This window comes from Caretta caretta, chromosome 6 (assembly GCF_965140235.1).
Source record: "Caretta caretta isolate rCarCar2 chromosome 6, rCarCar1.hap1, whole genome shotgun sequence".
Lineage (NCBI taxonomy): Eukaryota > Metazoa > Chordata > Testudines > Cheloniidae > Caretta > Caretta caretta.
In genome coordinates, this window is record NC_134211.1 from 7,812,337 (window position 1) to 7,831,933 (window position 19,597).

The 19,597-nt window shown below is 46.0% G+C and overlaps 1 protein-coding gene across 1 annotated transcript; it reads left to right on the top strand.

The window, feature by feature from the left end:
• Positions 1 to 1,045: 1,045 nt before the first annotated feature.
• LOC125637871 (olfactory receptor 5W2) lies at positions 1,046 to 1,999 on the top strand. Its single transcript, XM_048852921.2, has one exon. It carries the CDS (start codon positions 1,046 to 1,048, stop codon positions 1,997 to 1,999), a length of 954 nt encoding a protein of 317 aa, XP_048708878.1.
• The last annotated feature ends 17,598 nt before the right edge of the window (positions 2,000 to 19,597 follow it).

The following is a 19,597-nucleotide window of genomic DNA, read 5'->3' on the forward strand; positions in this document are numbered from 1 at the left end:
GTCACCACGAAAAAAAAAAAACAACGCTTTGTGGATTAGGTCTACACAGTACCCAACTTACAATGAATACACCAGGATGAAATATACCCTAACCTCATGCTCTGTAACTCTGGTAGAATTTGCATCATTTAATAACACACTAAGAAAGAGTCGGTCAAATTAATCCCAAAGGCACCAATTACACCAAGCTGGCTTTGGTTCACTGAATGCATTAATTAGGTGTTGTGGCTCTCTGAACTCAGGTACTCCCAGTTGCTTCTCAAATCATGGGCCATAGATCACACATCTCAGTATAAAATTTCCTGCATGCTCCCAGACTGGCAGTTTCTATTGATGGGGAAATGCCACCACATCTCTCTCTCTCTTCTCAGCAGGTACGTGCTATTGTCCTGAATTACAGTCAGACACACACAGAGACACCATGGGGATCAGCAGCTATTGAATTCCAGACCTCCAGCACCAAAAGCCTCAGCCCCAACTCCGACCCCTTCAGCTAAAGGAGTGACCTCATGGGTTGGAAAAAAATAGGTAATTACAAAGTCACTAAAGCCAGGGCTTCCCATGATGTCACTGGGTTTTCATACGGCTCAAGTAAATGTCCAAAAGCTTAATTAGGACAGTAAGCAACTTTACCCCAAATGGACGTGCCAAGCCACAGAGCTCCCCTTGCCCAAAGAGGGTCAAAAGATTGACACTCCTTCACTCTCACCCCTTCATTAGATAAGGAATAGACTGATTCTCTCACAGCAGAGTCACAAGTCACTGTTTTCTCTTTGGATTAGTGAACAGGAGTGTTTGTATGGGGGGCATGATTAACCTGCCTGTCATTGTGTTTGAACAGTGTCTACATTTTATCGAACATCTGGAATAACCAGCTGTGAACATCTGGCTCTGTGGACGAAGTCCTTCCCTGAGCTGGTACTGATGTCCGTTAAGAAACTGATCTCCATTTATCTTCACTTACTTCATTACAGAGAAGGGACAGGTTTTCCTCACTATCTACCTGCCCACATCTCTGTAGCTGTCTGATCTCTGTTGAGAGGAGATGGAAGAGGGAAATCATTCGGAGGCGACTGAGTTCATTCTCTCAGGACTGACAGATCATCCAGAGCTGCAGGTTCCCCTGTTTGGGGTTTTCTTACTGATTTATGGTATCACCCTGGTAGGAAATGGGGGGATGATCTTGTTAATCACAATTGATCCCCGACTCCACACCCCCATGTACTTTTTCCTCAGGAATTTGTCTTTCTGTGACCTCTGCTTTTCCTCGATAATTTTCCCTAAGATGCTTCTGAATTTCTTAGCCGAGAGGAAAAGCATTTCTTACACTGCCTGCGCTGTGCAAATGTATCTCTCTATCGCTTTTGGAGATGCTGAGTGCCTCTTGCTGGCTGTGATGGCGTATGACCGTTATGTGGCCATCTGTAACCCGCTGCTCTATACGGTCACCATGTCCAGGCACCTTTGTAAACAGCTGGTGGCTGGGGTATACGTTCTGGGGGTGTTGGATTCAATGATACACACGTGTTGTACATTTCGGCTGTCATTCTGCAGCTCCAATATCATCAATCATTTCTTCTGTGACATCCCCCCGCTGCTGGCGCTCTCCTGTTCTGACACCCGCATCAATGAGATTGTGATGTTTGTTTCAATGTGCTACATTGAAGTCATCAGCTTTCTGACTGTTCTCCTCTCCTATGTCTATATCACCTCCACCATCCTGCAGATGCACTCTGCCGAGGGCCGACACAAAGCCTTCTCCACCTGCACTTTCCACTTGACCGCTGTGGTCCTGTTTTATGGCACCCTCCTCTTCATGTATTTACGTCCCACCTCCAGCTATTCCACGGATACAGACAAAGTGGCCTCAGTGTTTTACATGCTGGTGATCCCCATGTTGAACCCCCTCATCTACAGCCTGAGGAACATGGAGGTGAAGGACGCCCTGAGGAAAGCAATGAATAAATTCTTGAATCTGTTTCATTCAGTACTGGTTTAGTGGAGGGGAGTGGAAACAGGTGAAATCAATTCTCAGCCCATTACAAAATAATTTCGGAGAGCATGTGGTAGTTTTGTTCATTATTATATTGTTATTATTATTAATTTGTTTGTATTCCAACAAGGTCTGCAGTCCCCAACTGAAATCAGTGGACACAAAAGGGAAGCATCACAGGAAATGCAGGAAACCCAAGTGCATAGTGTGCCGGGTTTGGTCACAGAGACCCTCATTGGGACTGTCACCTCATCTGCTGAAGTGACCTCTGAGCCCATTTTCCCTTCCAGCCTGGGCCTCCAGAACCCTGTCTTGTTGAGCCAGAAACACTAGCCAGCTGCAACACAGACATAGGCTCTGGGTGATGCCCCCAAAGGTGCAGATCTAGGCTGAAACCAGCTCAGCAGGACACCTGTCTCCCCAGTTTGCCCCCCCCCCCCATAACAATTACTTCCACTGAGTTTATAAATAAACAAAAGTGATTTTACTAAGTACAAAATGTAGGATTTAAGTGGTTTCAGTAATAGCAGAGAGAACAAAGCAAAATAAAACAAAACACTCAGGCTAAGCTTAATACACGCAGTCATCAGTTACAAATGTTCCAGTTTTTCTGAGGATAGTGGACTATTGCCTGCATGCAGTGAAAGGTTTTAATTAGCCAGATGAACACCATTTCCTCGCTGTCATCCTTCTTTATTCATTCATCCTTCTTTATTCATTTATTCCAATCCAGCACAAATGGTATATATCACCACACATTTATTTATTGCAAAAACTCATTTCATTTCCTTCTTTCAGACCTTCCAAGAGCAACCATAATATTTTATAATAAAGTTACAGGTAAACAAACACTCGACTTTCTCATGTTCTGTCCCACTTTCTAGAAGAATGAAAAAGCTCTGGAAAGAGATGCAGCCAGTTAAAATGGATCTCAGCATCTGCTCTGCTGCTGAGATAATGTCCTTGGCTTTCCCTGTGGTGCTGTTTCCATACATGCAATGTTGGTTCCATTCGCTGAACAGGGTGTGGGAAAAAAAGATCTGTGACCTATAGCTGAAAACAATCATATCCCATTTCAAGACCCATCATATTTCTGGGCTCATGGATCTTGACCTCCTCCCTGGATTGGAACTGGTGAGGCAAAGGGGAAAGGCACCTTGTCTCAGCCTCAAAACCTTCAGCCATTCCCTTTCCCCAAAACTGTCTTTCTTAAAATCCTTACTCTTTATCCACCACCCTCATTGCTCAGCAATTAGCTCACTGCTTCAATTCTGCAGAGCAGACCACCACACATCAGAGTGAGGAGAGAGACTTTTTTATACTTGATATCACTGTAAAGGCGGTACTGACCTGTGGGGCAATTTAAGTGATTTGTATACTTTGTGACAGAACAGAAGAATGAACCCAGGACTGCTGGGTCCGAGTCCAGCAGACCATCTGACCTCCATGGATCAGGGAGAGATGGATGAAATGATTCCTTCTTCTACCCAAAAGAATCTGCTATCCTGTGACCCTAAATCTTTACATAAATACACATTGGGTCAAATTTAATACCCCAAACCAAAACTCATGGATGTCCCATTATAAGAACATAAGAACATTAAGAATGACCACACTGAGTCAGAGCAAAGGCCCATCCAGCCCAGTGTCCTGTCTACCAACAGTGGCCAATGCCAGGTGCCCCAGAGGGAGTCAACCTAACAGGTAATGATCAAGTGATCACTCTCCTGCCATCCATCTCCACCCTCTGACAAACAGAGGCTAGGGACACCATTCCTTACCCATCCTGCCTAATAGCCAATAATAGACTTAACCTCCATGAATTTATCCAGTTCTCTTTTAAACCCTGTTACAGTCCTAGCCTTCACAACCTCCTGAGGCAAGGAGTTCCACAGGTTGACTGTGGGCTGTGTGAAGAAGAACTTCCTTTTATTTGTTTTAAACCTGCTGCCCATTAATTTCATTTGGTGGCCCCTAGTTCTTTTGTTATGGGAACAAGTAAATAACTTTTCCTTATTCACTTTCACCACACCACTCATGAATTTATATACCTCTATCATATCCCTTCTATGGGTATGTATATACTACGAAATTAGGTCGAATTTATAGAAGTCATTTTTTTTTAGAAATCGTTTTTATATCTTCGAATGTGTGTGTCCTCACAGAAAATGCTCTCAGTGCATTAAGTGCATTAACTCGGCGGAGTTCTTCCACCATACCGAGGCAAGCATCGACTTCCGGAGTGTTGCACTGTGGGTAGCTATCCCACAGTTCCCGCAGTCTCCGCTTCCCATTGGAATTCTGGGTTGAGATCCCAATGCCTGATGGGGCTAAAACATTGTCACGGGTGGTTCTGGGTACATATCATCAGGCCCCCGTTCCCTCCCTCCCTCCATGAAAACAACAGCAGACAATTGTTTCGCACCTTTTTTCTTGAGTTATCTGTGCAGACGCCATACCACGGCAAGCATGGAGCCCGCTCAGGTAACCGTCACCATATGTCTCCTGGGTGCTGGCAGACGTGGTACTGCATTGCTACACAGCAGCAGCAACCCATTGCCTTGTGGCAGCAGATGGTGCAGTAGGACTGGTAGCCATCATCGTCATGTCTGAGGTGCTCCTGGCCGCATCGGCCATGAGCGCCTGGGCAGACATGGGTGCAGGGTCTACATTAGAAGTGACTTGACCAGGTCATTCTCTTTAGTCCTGCAGTCAGTCCTATTGAACCATCTTATGGTGAGCAGGCAGGCGATATGGATTGCTAGCATTCCTATTGCATCATCTTCTGCCGGGCAGGCAAGAGATGAGGATGGCTATCAGTCATATTGTACCATCTTCTGCCAAGCAGCCATGAGATGTGGATGGCTTGCAGTCCTTCTGCACCATCTGCTGCCAGCCAAAGATGTAAAAGATAGATGGAGTGGATCAAAACAAGAAATAGACCAGATTTGTTTTGTACTCATTTGTTCCCCCCCTGCCCCAGTCTAGGGGACTCATTCCTCTAGGTCACACTGCAGTCACTCACAGAAAAGGTGCAGCAAGGTAAATCTAGCTATGTATCAATCAGAGGCCAGACCAACCTGCTTGTTCCAATAAGAACAATTACTGAGGTGCACCATTTCTTATTGGAACCCTCCGTGAAGTCCTGCCTGAAATACTCCTTGATGTAAAGCCACCCCCTTTGTTGATTTTAATTCCCTGTAAGCCAACCCTGTAAGCAATGTCATAAGTCGCCCCTCCCTCTGTCAGAGCAACGGCAGACAATTGTTCCGCGCCTTTTTTCTGTGCAGACGCCATACCAAGGCGAGTATGGAGGCCGCTCAGTTCACTTTGGCATTTAGGAGCACATTAAACACCACACGCATTATCCAGCAGTATATGCAGCACCGGAACCTGGCAGAGCAATACCGGGCGAGGAGGCGACGTCAGCGCGGTCACGTGAGTGATCAGGACATGGACACAGATTTCTCTGAAATCATGGGCCCTGCCAATGCATGCATCATGGTGCTAATGGGGCAGGTTCATGCTGTGGAATGCCAATTCTGGGCTCAGGAAACAAGCACAGACTGGTGGGACTGCATAGTGTTGCAGGTCTGGGATGATTCCCAGTGGCTGCGAAACTTTTGCATGTGTAAGGGCACTTTCATGGAACTTTGTGACTTGCTTTCCCCTGCTCTGAAGCACATGAATACCAAGATCAGAGCAGCCCTCACAGTTGAGAAGCAAGTGGCGATAGCCCTGTGGAAGCTTGCAACGCCAGACAGCTACTGGTCAGTTGGGAATCAATTTGGAGTGGGCAAATCTACTGTGGGGGCTGCTGTGATGCAAGTAGCCCATGCAATCAAAGATCTGCTGATATCAAGGGTAGTGACCCTGGGAAATGTGCAAGTCATAGTGGATGGCTTTGCTGCAATGGGATTCCCTAACTGTGGTGGGGCCGTAGACGGAACCCATATCCCTGTCTTGGCACCGGAGCACCAAGCCGGCAAGTACATAAACCGCAAGGGGTACTTTTCAATGGTGCTGCAAGCACTGGTGGATCACAAGGGATGTTTCACCAACATCAATGTGGGATGGCCGGGAAAGGTACACGATGCTCGCATCTTCAGGAACTCTGGTCTGTTTCAAAAGCTGCAGGAAGGGACTTTATTCCCAGACCAGAAAATAACTGTTGGGGATGTTGAAATGCCTATATGTATCCTTGGGGACCCAGCCTACCCCTTAATGCCATGGCTCATGAAGTCGTACACAGGCAGCCTGGACAGTAGTCAGGAGCTCTTCAGCTAAGGCTGAGCAAGTGCAGAATGGTGGTAGAATGTGCATTTGGACGTTTAAAAGCGCGCTGGCGCAGTTTACTGACTCGCTTAGACCTCAGTGAAACCAATATTCCCACTGTTATTACTGCTTGCAGTGTGCTCCACAATATCTGTGAGAGTAAGGGGGAGATGTTTATGGTGGGGTGGGAGGTTGAGGCAAATCGCCTGGCTGCTGGTTACGCGCAGCCAGACACCAGGGTGGTTAGAAGAGAACAGGAGGGTGCGGTACGCATCAGAGAAGCTTCGAAAACCAGTTTCATGACTGGACAGGCTACAGTATGAAAGTTCTGTTTGTTTCTCCTTGATGAAACCCCCCACCCCTTGGTTCACTCTACTTCCCTGCAAGCTAACCACTCTCCTCTCCTCCCTTTGATCACCGCTTGCAGAGGCAATAAAGTCATTGTTGCTTCACATTCATGCATTCTTTATTCATTCATCACACAAATAGGGTGATGACTACCAAGGTAGCCCAGGAGGGGTGGTGGAGGAGGGAAGGAAAATGCCACACAGCACTTTAAAAGTTTACAACTTTAAAATGTATTGAATGCCAGCCTTCTGTTTTTTGGGCAATCCTCTGTGGTGGAGTGGCTGGTTGGCCGGAGGCCCCCCCACCGCGTTCTTGGGCATCTGGGTGAGGAGGCTATGGAACTTGGGGAGGAAGGTGGTTGGTTACACAGGGTCTGTAGTGGTCGTCTGTGCTCCAGCTGCCTTTTCTGCAGCTCAACCATACACTGGAGTATACTGTTTTGATCCTCCAGCAGCCTCAGCATTGAATCCTGCCTCCTCTCATCATGCTGCCGCCACATTTGAGCTTCAGCCCTGTCTTCAGCCCACCACTTACTCTCTTCAGCCCTCCACCTCTCCTCCCGGTCATTTTGTGCTTTCCTGCACTCTGACATTATTTGCCTCCACGCATTCGTCTGTGCTCTGTCAGCGTGGGAGGACAGCATGAGCTCAGAGAACATTTCATCACGAGTGCATTTTTTTTTCTTTCTAATCTTCACTAGCCTCTGGGAAGGAGAAGATCCTATGATCCTTGAAACACATGCAGCTGGTGAAGAAAAAAAAAAGGGACAGCGGTATTTAAAAAGACACATTTTATAAAACAGTGGCTACACTCTTTCAGGGTAAACCTTGCTGTTAACATTACATACATAGCACATGTGCTTTCATTACAAGGTCACATTTTGCCTCCCGCCACCCGTGTGACTACTCCCTCAACCCTCCCACTCCCTGTGGCTAACAGCGGGGAACGTTTCTGTTCAGCCACAGGCAAACAGCCCAGCAGGAACGGGCACCTCTGAGTGTCCCCTGAAGAAAATCACCCTATTTCAACCAGGTGACCATGAATGATATCTCACTCTCCTGAGGATAACACAGAGAGATAAAGAATGGATGTTGTCTGAACGCCAGCAAACATGCACTGCAATGCTTTGTTGTACAATGATTCCCAAGTACGTGTTACTGGCCTGGAGTGGTAAAGTGTCCAACCATGGAGGACGCAATAAGGCTGCCCTCCCCAGAAACCTTTTGCAAAGGCTTTGGGAGTACATCCAGGAGAGCTGCGAATGCCAGGGCAAATTAATCCTTTCACATGCTTGCTTTTAAACCATGGATAGTATTTTAAAAGGTACACTCACCAGAGGTCCCTTCTCCACCTGCCGGGTCCAGGAGGAAGCCTTGGGTGGGTTTAGAGGGGTACTGGCTCCAGGTCCAGGGTGAGAAACAGATCCTGGCTGTCAGGAATACCGGTTTCTCCACTTGCTTACTGTGAGCTATCTACAACCTCCTCCTCATCATCATCATTATATTCTTCGTCCCCAAAACCTGCTTCCGTGTTGCCTCCATCTCCATTGAAGGAGTCAAACAATACGGCTGGGGTAGTGGTGGCTGAACCCCCTAAAATGGTGTGAAGGTCATCATAGAAGCGGCAAGTTTGGGGCTCTGACCCAGAGCAGCTGTTCGCCTCTCTGGTTTTCTGGTAGGCTTGCCTCAGCTCCTTAAGTTTCACGTGGCACTGCTTTGGATCCCTGTTATGGCCTCTGTCCTTCATGCCCTGGGAGATTTTGACAAAGGTTTTGGCATTTCGAAAACTGGAACAGAGTTCTGATAGCACGGATCCCTCTCCCCATACAGCGATCAGATCCCGTACCTCCTGTTCAGTCCATGCTGGAGCTCTTTTGCGATTCCGGGACTCTATTATGGTCACCTCTGCTGATGAGCTCTCAATGGTCACCTCTGCTGATGAGGTCTGCATAGTCACGTGCAGCTTGCCACGCTGGCCAAACAGGAAATGAGATTCAAAAGTTCACAGTTCTTTTCTTGTCTACCTGGCCAGTGCATCTGAGTTGAGACTGCTGTCCAGAGCGGTCACAATGGAGCACTCTGGGATAGCTTCCGGAGGCCAATACCATCTAATTGTGTCCACAGTACCCCAAATTTGACCAGGCAAGGCCGATTTAAGTACTAATCCACTTGTCAGGGGTGGAGTAAGGAAATTGACTTTAAGAGCCCTTTAAGTCAAAAAAGGGCTTCATCGTGTGGACGGGTGCAGGTTTATATCGATTTAACGCTGTTAAATTCGACCTAAAGTCCTAGTGTAGACCAGGGCTTAGTCTCCCCTTTTTCTAGCTGAAAAGTCCTAGCCCCTTTAATCTCTCCTCATATGGGACCTGTTCCAAACCCTTTATCATTTTAGTTGCCCTTCTCTGAACCTTTTCTAATACCAGAGTATCTTTTTTGAGATGAGGAGACCACATCTGTACACAGTATTCAAGATGTGGGCATACCATGGATTTATGTAAGGGCAATAAGATATTCTCCATCTTATTCTCTATCCCTCCAGATTACATTTCATTTGTCATTTTGTTGCCCAAGTTTTGTGAGATCTTTTTGAAGTTCTTCACAGTCTGCTTTGGTATTAACTATTTCGAACAGTTTAATATCATCTGAAAACTTTGCCACCTCACTGTTTATGCCTTTCTCCAGATCATTTATGAACAAGTTGAATAGGATTGGTCCTCGGAAGGACCCTGGGGGAACACCACCAGTTACCCCTCTCCTTTCTGAAAATTTACCATTTATTCCTGCCCTTTGTTCCTTGTCTTTTAACCAGTTCTCAATCCATTAAAGGATCTTCCCTTTTATCCCATGACAACTTAATTATCCCTTCCATCTGTTATGTACCCATGTCTTTTGCTATAGAACATTATATCTCATTGGCTTAGCCAGTCCCCTTGTTGTTCTGCAGTTCCTCACTGGTGACCTTTTACCAGGTTAATCAAGAGATTCACTGAGCAAGAACCTCAGGGCAGACATGATGATGAAAATGTAGGAGATGAGGAAAATGAGGACGGAGATGATTTCCATGGAGGTGCCATAGTTATAGAGGGAGTTGATTGAGGGAAGTGTCAGAGCACAAGAACTTGAGGAGCTGTCAGGGTTCCCTCCCCACTCTGAACTCTAGGGTACACATGTGGGGACCCACATGAAAGACCCCCAAAGCTTATTTTTACCAGCTTAGGTTACAACTTCCCCAAGGCACAAATTCTCCCTTGTACCTTGGATTATGTAAACGCTGCCACCACCCAGTGATTCAACAAACATTTAGGGAGGGCCACTTGGAGCCCTCTCTTCCCCCTAATATGCCCTCAAGCCCTACTCCCCCTTTCCTGGGGAGGCTTGAGAATAAACAAGATGACCACAGACCAACCTTGGGTTTTTTAGGACAGAGAACTTTATTAGAAAGAAAAATGGTAAAAGAAGCACCTCCGTAAAATTAGAATGGAAGATAATCTCACAGGACAATCAGATTCAAAACACAGAGGATTTTCCTCTAAGCAAAACCTTAAAGTTACAACAACAACAAAAAAAACATAACCAGGAATATTCCTTCCTCTCAACAGAGAGAAAATCACAAGCCAAAAAAAAAAGATAATCTAATTCATCCCCGTGCTAGTGCTTACTAATTCTATAGGAGTTGAATTGCTTGCTTTCTTGATCTGACTCTGGCAAGAGCCACACAGAACAGACAGAACAAATCCGCACCCTCCCCACACCAGATTTGAAAGTATCTTCTTCCCTTATTGGCCATCATGGTCAGGTGCCAGCCACGTTACTTGAGCTTCTTAACCCTTTACCGGTAAGAGGATTTTGTGCCTCTGGCCAAGAGGGATTTTATAGTACTGTATACAGAAAGGTGGTTACCCTTCTGTCATAAATATAAAGGGAAGGATAAAATCCTTTAAAATCCCTCCTAGCCAGAGGAAAAATCCTCTCACCTGTAAAGGGTTAAGAAGCAAGGATAACCTTGCTGGCACTTGACCAAAATGACCAATGAGGAGACAAGATACTTTCAAAAGCTGGGAGGAAGGAGAAAAACAAAGGGTCTGTGTTTGTCTGTGTGATGCTTTTGCCGGGGACAGAACAGGAATGGAGTCTTAGAACTTAGTAAGTAATCGAGCTAGATATGCGTTAGATTAGAATTTCTTTCAATGGCTGAGAAATTAAGTTGTGCTGAATGAAATGGATATTCCTGTCTGTGTGTCTTTTTGTAACTTAAGGTTTTGCCTAAAGGGATTCTTGATGTTTTGAATCCAATTATCCTGAAAGGTATTTCCCATCTTGATTTTACAGAGGTGATTCTTTTTATTGTTACGTCTATTAAAATTCTTCTTTTCAAGAAGTGCATGCTTTTTTGTATTGTTCTTTAGATCCAAGGGTTTGGGTCTGTGGTCACATATGCAAATTGGTGAGAATTTTTACCAAACCTTCCCCAGGAAGTGGGGTGCAAGGGGTGGGAGGATTTTGGGGGGAAAGACGTTTCCAAACAACGCTTTCCTAATAAAATAAACCCGGATAAACGTTTGGTGGTGGCAGAGGAAGTACAAGGGCAAAGGGTAAAATAGTTTGTACTTTGGGGAAGTTTTCACCTAAGATGGTAAAAGTAAGCTTAGGAGGTTTTCATGCAGGTCCCCACATCTGTACCCTAGACTTCAGAGTGGGGAAGGAACCTTGATACCTTCCATTTATATTTATGACAGGGGCTGAGGTGGGTCTTTCCACCCCCTTTCCTCCCTGTGACTGGGGGGTGTTAACAGGCCACTTGCACCTTGAATTGTCCCTTGAAATACATGTGAACTACTTACACTAAACAATCTGTTCCACCTTATATTTACCTGTGATATTCTGAGTTAGTTTCCCAGACCTGAAGAACAGCTTTGTGTCAGCTCAAAAACTTGTCTCTGTCACCAGCAAAAGTTGGTCCAAGAAAAGCTATTACCTCCTCCACCTTATCTCTGTACAGTTCTGGTCAATTATTATACCAGCATCCCTTTGCTCTCAATGGCTAAGGTCATGTCTACACTAGAGAGCTTACAGCAGCACAGATGTACTAAGGCAGCTGCGCCGCTGTATGATCGCTCATGTAGCCACTCTGTGCTGATGTGAGAAAGCTCTCCTGTTGGCCTAATAAAACCACCTCCATAAGTGGCAGTCTTTATGTCGGTGGGAGAGCTTCTGCTACCAACATAGAATCATAGAAGATTAGGGTTGGAAGAGACCTCTGGAGGTCATCTAGTCCAACCCCCTGCTCAAAGCAGGACCAATCCCCAATTTTTGCCCCAGATCCCTAAATGGCCCCCTCAAGGGTTGAACTCACAACCCTGGGTTTAGCAGGCCAATGCTCAAACTACTGAGCTATCCCTCCCCCCATTAAATAAATAAATAGATAAAAAATTTAAAAAGTGATGTTAACTCAAATACTTTCAGATATAAGGCCTCCAATGCCATTTCTGTGTGGGGTGATGCTAGCTTAAGTAGTGTCATTTTTATATGTGTATAATACAGTGATGTTGTGGTGCTGGATTCATATCTGAAGGATGAAGTCTGTTGTTGCTTTCCCAAAGATTATCAGGCTCAGATGCCTGCAGGACAGGACCAGTGTGACATTGCTGACCCAAAGAGTTTCAGGCCTTTTAATTATTAATAACTATTATTATTATCTGCAGTGTTGTTGTGCCCATGTTGGTCCCAGGATATGCCCACGTCATTCTGAATGGTTTCTTGCAAGAAGTGTAATGAGCCATGAGGGCATATTGATTATCCACAAAGAATCACTATGAGGTCACTGGCACAGTAAAAACAGGTCAACATAAGAAAGGCCAGACTGGGTCAGACCAAAGGTCCATCTAGCTCAGTCTCCTGTCGTGCAACAGTGGCCAATGCCAGGTGCCCCAGACGGAATGAACAGAACAGGTCATCTCAAGTGATCCATCTCCTGTCACCCATTGCCAGCTTCTGGCAAACAGAGGGTTAGGGACGCCATTCCTACCCATTCTGGCATCATTCCTGTCCATCCTCAGGACCATACTATCTGAGCTGAATGAGATTCCCTTTAACTTTAATCCATGGCTTGACTGCTACAGCTCCCCAAGCCTGCTGCTGGAAGGTCGTACATTCGTGCATGTGTGTGCATACACACACACACACACACGCACACGCACACAAAGTCAGTGTAATACAGAGGCATAAGCCCTAGTAATTGTTCAGTTACTAACACCACGTAATTACTGGTTTCAGAGAAACAGCCGTGTTAGCCTGTATTCGCAAAAAGAAAAGGAGTACTTGTGGCACCTTAGAGACTAACCAATTTATTAGAGCATAAGCTTTCGTGAGCTACAGCTCACTTCATCAGATGCATATCGTGGAAACTGCAGCAGACTTTATATATACACAGAGAATATGAACCAATACCTCCTCCCACCCCACTGTCCTGCTGGTAATAGCTTATACTCCATACTCTATACTCCATTACCAGCAGGACAGTGGGGTGGGAGGAGGTATTGGTTCATATTCTCTGTGTATATATAAAGTCTGCTGCAGTTTCCACGATATGCATCTGATGAAGTGAGCTGTAGCTCACGAAAGCTTATGCTCTAATAAATTGGTTAGTCTCTAAGGTGCCACAAGTACTCCTTTTCTTCTTACCACGTAATTACTGTGTCTCTTATTCACTGAGAGCATTTTGAGAGTCAGCACTGCTGTGAGGTAAGTGAACTTAAGGTTTGTAAAGCTTCAAGCCTGTAGGGGAGTACCTGTGTGGTATTGCTCACCTAAAAATTATTAGGCCTCAGGATACACAAAAGAAATGGCACGAGTGAAGGAACCAGCAGAGGCTGTCCAGAAGGCTTTAGAGCTGATGGTCTCCAGGCTAGCAACAGTATGGATACTCCTGTACATTTAAGACCCAGTTTTTTGATGAGTATATGTCGCAAGCACAAAGAACCCTGAAAGCATACTGATCTTTGGCCCAGAAGCATCACAGAGGTGCAGCCATGTCGGCCTCATTCCTAATATTTCTGGGGCTAGCAGCCCCACACAGAACCTGCTGGCCACACAGACAACCTGACAATTACTGGGCTCGAGACACCTCACAAACCCTGCCCAGCAGTCATTAGCCTTCGTCACCTTGGAGGTATTAATACCACAAAGACACCGATGGGCAGATGTAATGAGGCTTTCCTGTGAAAGAAGGACTCACACGTTCAACAAAGATCAAACCAAAGACATCCAAAGATGTTTTTAGCTAAATGAAAGTAATATGTTTTTATAGTGCTTGGGAACTGTCACTGTCAGGTGCACTAATTCAGTGTAGTTCACAAGCATCTGTTTTAATCTTCAAGCTACCAACATCACACAAAGACACTGCCCGGGAAGGAAAAGGTTTAATAATCTTTGAAATAGTGGTACAACAGAGCAAACATCAGTTTATTTAACCTAAAAGTTAGCAACACACCACAAGATGGCCCTGTATACAAAATTCTTATTTCTTTAGGCTAGAAACACCACAAAGGCCTACTTTCAGAGTAGCAGCCATGTTAGTCTGTATCCGCAAAAAGAAAAGGAAGACTTGTGGCACCTCTGAGACGAACAAATTTATTTCAGTAGAAGCTTTCGTGAGCTACAGCTCACTTCATTCGGATGCAAAGGCCTAGTAGCTGTTTGGTTAGTCTCATGACCCAACACATCTTTTTGTGCATAAATTCCTAGAGAGGCTTGAGGCACCCGAAGAAGTTGTTGACTGACGTGTGCAGGCAGCAGCAGAGGGCGCCAGAGAGCTACCTCCGCCTGCAGCACCAACTCCAGATTGCAAGGGGCTCCAACACTGTGAGAACAGGAGCCACATAAGGAACTTAGCTAACGAGACCTGACCTGTAATAACCCCTCTAATTCTTTGCCTGGAGCCCCTGGAATTGCAGTCATAGCCTTTCCACACAGCTCTGCTGATGCCCCTCAATCCTGCTGTGCTAGAGGCCCCGCACCCCGATGTTTCAGTCTTTGCCCTCCACCACACCTCACACAGCTCTGCTAAAGACATTTCCATAAAATATTCCATGCGTAAGTGCACTGAATTTGTTTCAGCTGATGAAGCCTTAGCTACAATGTAATGGAACTCATGGGCAGAATTGTTGATACACGGTGAGCTTTGTGTACTGAAGGGGGGCTGGTTTTTCCTGCAATCTCCATCCTAAAGAAAATCTAAAGTCCCCAGGCCATTTCCTTCCCAGAAGCGCCTTAGTCTGCTCAGTGGTTCCAAGCTCATTGTGGACCAATGCTGAGCAAGGAAGCACCGCGTGGACTGAGTGTCCTGCTACTCTGTGCACCTGACGAAGTTGGTTATAGCCCACGAAATCTTATCCCAAAATAAATATGTTAATCTCTAAGGTTCCAGAGGACTCATCGTTGTTTTTGAGTGTACTGAATTTCTCTTCTCCCACACTACCCTTGTGCATCTGAGAGGCATCACACAAATGAGGGAATGTGGAGCAGAGCGTGTCCGGGGACAGGAGTGGGAGTGTGTGTTATGGTGTTGGGCCCTATAGAGATAGTGTAATGAACCTGCCGGCTCATGTTCAGGCCCCACCTCCCACCCTATTCCAGAATTAGCTGGAGGAAAAGGATTGGGCCACAGCTCATTCTGGGAGGGAATCTGGTTCATGTATGTCCACCAGAGGGCGCTGTCTCTACCCAAGTTCCGCATGGTGACAGTGCAGGTGTCCGTGTGAACAGGCAAGGCGGTGACAGCCAGAGGGCAGGAGAGGATGAGGGTCAGCCAGGGAACTGCTGAGAACGGGCAGGGGCCAGCCAGAGTCAGCAGCCTGGGAGGCGCCCGTGGAAGGACTAGTAGCAGGCAGCCTGAGAGCAGGACCAGAGGCCGGGGACGGGAAGTTTTAAGCAGAGCATGAAAGCACCTGAGGCTCTCAGAAGGTGAAGTGTTTAATGGGGACCCTCCAAGGGACGGAGAACCCCCCAAGAGCCTAGTGCTTGGACGGCCCACCATGCTGACCTCTGCGCTCATGGTACACGGAGCTCACTAGAAGGGACTGGTAAACTCGCAGCAACACCCTCCAGTGGGGACAGTAGATTCGATTACAGCAAAGGAAGAGCTGGACTGTTCTTTGCATCGTGCAGTCCCCGATTGTGCCTGTTAGGCACAGCCAGCCTAGATCCTGACAGGTATTTAGGTGCCTAATTCACATGGAAATCAATGGGACCCAGACATTAAATCAACAGACCTATTAACTTCAGTGGGACTTACAGCAGGCCCATAAGGAACATCACCTCCTCCCGTCCAGGTCCAGTCACTTCTGCTGCCTTCTAAGAGGGAGGGGGAACATGAGCCTATCTCCTCCCTGCTTCTCCCCCCACTTTTTGGGGGATAGCTCGCAGCCAAAAGAGGATGAGCAGGGATCGATGCTTGGACTCAGGAAAGCAAAGAGAATGCAGTTGTGCTTGGTATCTGTGCGGGGGCTCTTCGGTGTACACTTTCCTTGCACTGTGTCCTTAACCCTGCACATTCAAGCAAGGACAATGTGACCATTTGCAGGCAACTACTCCCCTAGAAACTTAGCTGTGCACAAATCCCAAGGCCTAGAAAACACATCCTGCATGAAAACTATGTGTCATAATTGCTTATAGGACCCAAGACCTTCAGCACCAAAGCATAGGCCCTTGAGCATATAGTTACTCCATTTGCTGGTCCCGGTAATAGATTTTTATCTTCTCTACGGACCAGCTGCTAGACGGGGGCAGGGCGCATTTAGCTTGTATGTTACATTCACTCCAAGTTTTCCCTGTGCAAAACGTGCCCAGAGAACTTTTTATTTGCTGGAATCTTGGTGTTTCCGGGTTTAATGGAATATTTCTCTTTCAGAACCTCTTCACATCGTGAGTTTCAAAGGCTGGAGTGATGAGGCATAAATGACCAATGATGGAAAAAGCTATTTGTTTGGCCTAGTCTACCCTAGAAAGGTTTGCCTGTTTGGCTATACTGGTACAGCTACACCGGCAAACCAGCCTAGCGTAGCCTCAGTTTATGCGAGCTTTTTTGCCTCTATAATTTATATCCGTGCCTACAAAAGAAACAACTAAATCAGCTAAAGCACTTTTTTTTAAAAAATTTTTTTTGCCATTATACCTGCATCTCCATTAGGGGCTGGGTTACACTAGAAACTTAGATCGAGCCAGCTTTGTGACTCAGGGGTGTGGAAACATCACACCCCAAGTGACGTAGTTAAGCCAAGTCCCCAAGTAGACAGCACTAGCTAGCACCTCTCAAGGAGGTGGATTACCTCTGCCGACAAGAGAACAGCACCGATACCCTCTACACTGAGGCGCTACAGAGGTGACACTGTAATAATCCAAGTGTAGACAGGACCTGTCGATTTTTCTGGTATAGAAATGTTGTTTAAAAAAAAAAATCACACGCCTAACCCACATCGCTATACTGACAAAAAGTTTCTAGGGTACACCTGGCCTCAAGCGGACCAAATACGAAAACCATAATTTGGGAGAGTTTTAATAAATAAAAGTGCCATTGTCAGCCTGCTCTGATTCCTATGCACATAGTATAGACGTTACCCAAAGGAGGCTGTGCACTGGAGATCCTTAGCTCAGATCCTCTGCAGGTGCAAATTGGCACAAGAGTCACACCCGCAGTGGCTCTGACCTGTTGACTTCAGTGGGACCACTGCAGTTTACACCACCCAGAAACTCGAAATGACTGATGTCAGTTAAACCAGCAAAGAATCGGGTGTAGAGACTTCGATGGGGCTTCTATGCTTCACACCACCTAAGGTTCTGGCCCACTGTCTTCAGTGTATCAAAGCTGATTTATCCCAGCTGGGGATCTGGCCCCTTTGAATTACGTAATGTTTATGGCCAATGTACATTAGCAAGAGATCTGAGCAATTAACTTGAATAGAGCATTTCTTATTTACACCTGGTCCATTGGCATCAATAGAGTTATGCTGACACAGACCAGCCAGGGATCTAACTTTCACTTGGCTGAGTGGGGAAAAACAGTGATGTTTAAAGAATGCTAATACAAGTTTGATTCCCATTAGCACTCACTCCCTTTATGGGTTTGGGTCTGAGGTGGGGGACGAAGGCAAGAAGAGTGAAGCTGCCTACTGGAGTCAAGCTTTTCAAAAGTGAATAGTGAATTTGGGTACCTAGCTTGAAGCACCTCAAAAGGACTGTTCTTTCAGAGAGCACTGAGCACCCACCTGTGACGGGTTGGATCACAGAAACCCCCTTCGGAGCTATCAACTTATGTACCGAGACTCCTTCTGCCCCTGCTTTCCTGCCCTGGCACCTTGGGACTTCAGTGCCCTGCCTGGTTTGAGCCAGACCCGCTAGTCTGCTGCAAACCCAAACCCAGGTCTGAACCATGTCCCCTAACAGCTGTAGGTTTTCCTGGAAGCAGCTTAAGAAATGTTCCTGTCTTTAACATTCAGATGCTCAACTTCCAATGGGGTCCAAACCCTGAATAAATACATTTTACCCTGTATAATGCTTACACAGGATAAATTCTCAGATTGTTCGCCCTCTTTAACACTGATAGAGAGATATACATAGCTATTTGCCCACCCCCCTCCACCCTGGTACTAATACATACTCCAGGTTAATTAATAAGTAGAAAGTGATTTTATTAAGTACAGAAAATAGGATTTAAGTGGTTTCAAGTAGCAACAGACCCAACAAAGTGAATTACCAAGTAAAAAACAAAATAAAACACGCAGATCTATCTCTGAATAAAACTGAATACAGATAAAACCCTCACCCTCATTGGTGTTCCGTTAAGCTTCCTTTTACAGACTCGTCTCCCTCTAGTCTGGGTCCAGCAATCACTCACAACCCCTGTAGTTACTGTCCTCTGTTCCAGTTTCTTTCAGGTATGCTTGGGGGTGGAGAGGCTATCTCTTGAGCCAGCTGAAGACAAAATGAAGGGGTCTCCCAGGCATTTTTATAGACTTTCTCCTCTGGGTGGACACCCCTCCCACTCCATGTGTAGAATCCAGTTACAAAATGGAGTTTTGGAGTCACATGGGCAAGTCAGATGCCGCTGCATGATTGCGTTACTTACCAGCCAAACCACATTCGTGGGGAAGCTCAGATGTGGATTAGCATCCCCAAGTTTATTGTCTGTTAAGTGCTTCTTGATTGTGCACTTAATGTGCACAATCCTTACTCTACACGCTGACCAAATGCTCTACTAGGCTACTTAAAATCAAGCAAGTACAAAGCCAATATTCTTTACTCCAACTACAAAAATGATACGTGCATACAAATAGAAGGAATATATTCAGTAGATCATAACCTTTGCAGAGATATGTTACATGGCCTATCTAGCATAACACATATTCCAGTTATGTCATATTTACACTCATAAGCATATTTCTAGAAAGCATTATGGGGTGTAACGTCACACCCTCCTCCTGAACATACTGCCAGAGACTTGGACACGGTCCATGGCAGAGGCAGTACCTGTAAAATCCCTGTTGGTTTCAGGTCACAACCCCTTTTAGTACCTTTAAACCATAGGAGGTCATTCATGGGTGTTCGAGCAAGGTTTGGGGTTCCTGGTATCACAGAATCATAGAATATCAGGGTTGGAAGGGACCTCAGGAGGTCATCTAGTCCAACCCCCTGCTCAAAGCAGGACCAATCCGCAATTTTTACCTCAGATTCTTAAATGGCCCCCTCTAGGATTGAACTCACAACCCTGGGTTTAGCAGGCCAATGCTCAACCCACTGAACTATCCCTCCCCCCTGGTCCCCAGATGCCTGAAAACAAGTTGGGGTGTAGGATTGCTACCAGAATGCAGACAGCAATATCTGTTAAAGTGGAGTTGTCTTGGCGTTTAGCCACAAATGGGTTGAGGCGGAGTGCCTCAGTTTCCCCTTCCACACAGCAGCGTAGGCCTGTTATTCTTTTGATGCAGTG

What these genes read in the sequence shown, in the direction of transcription:
- LOC125637871 (XM_048852921.2), top strand. Translation starts at nt 1,046, where the DNA reads ATGGAAGAGGGAAATCATTCGGAGGCGACTGAGTTCATTCTCTCAGGA.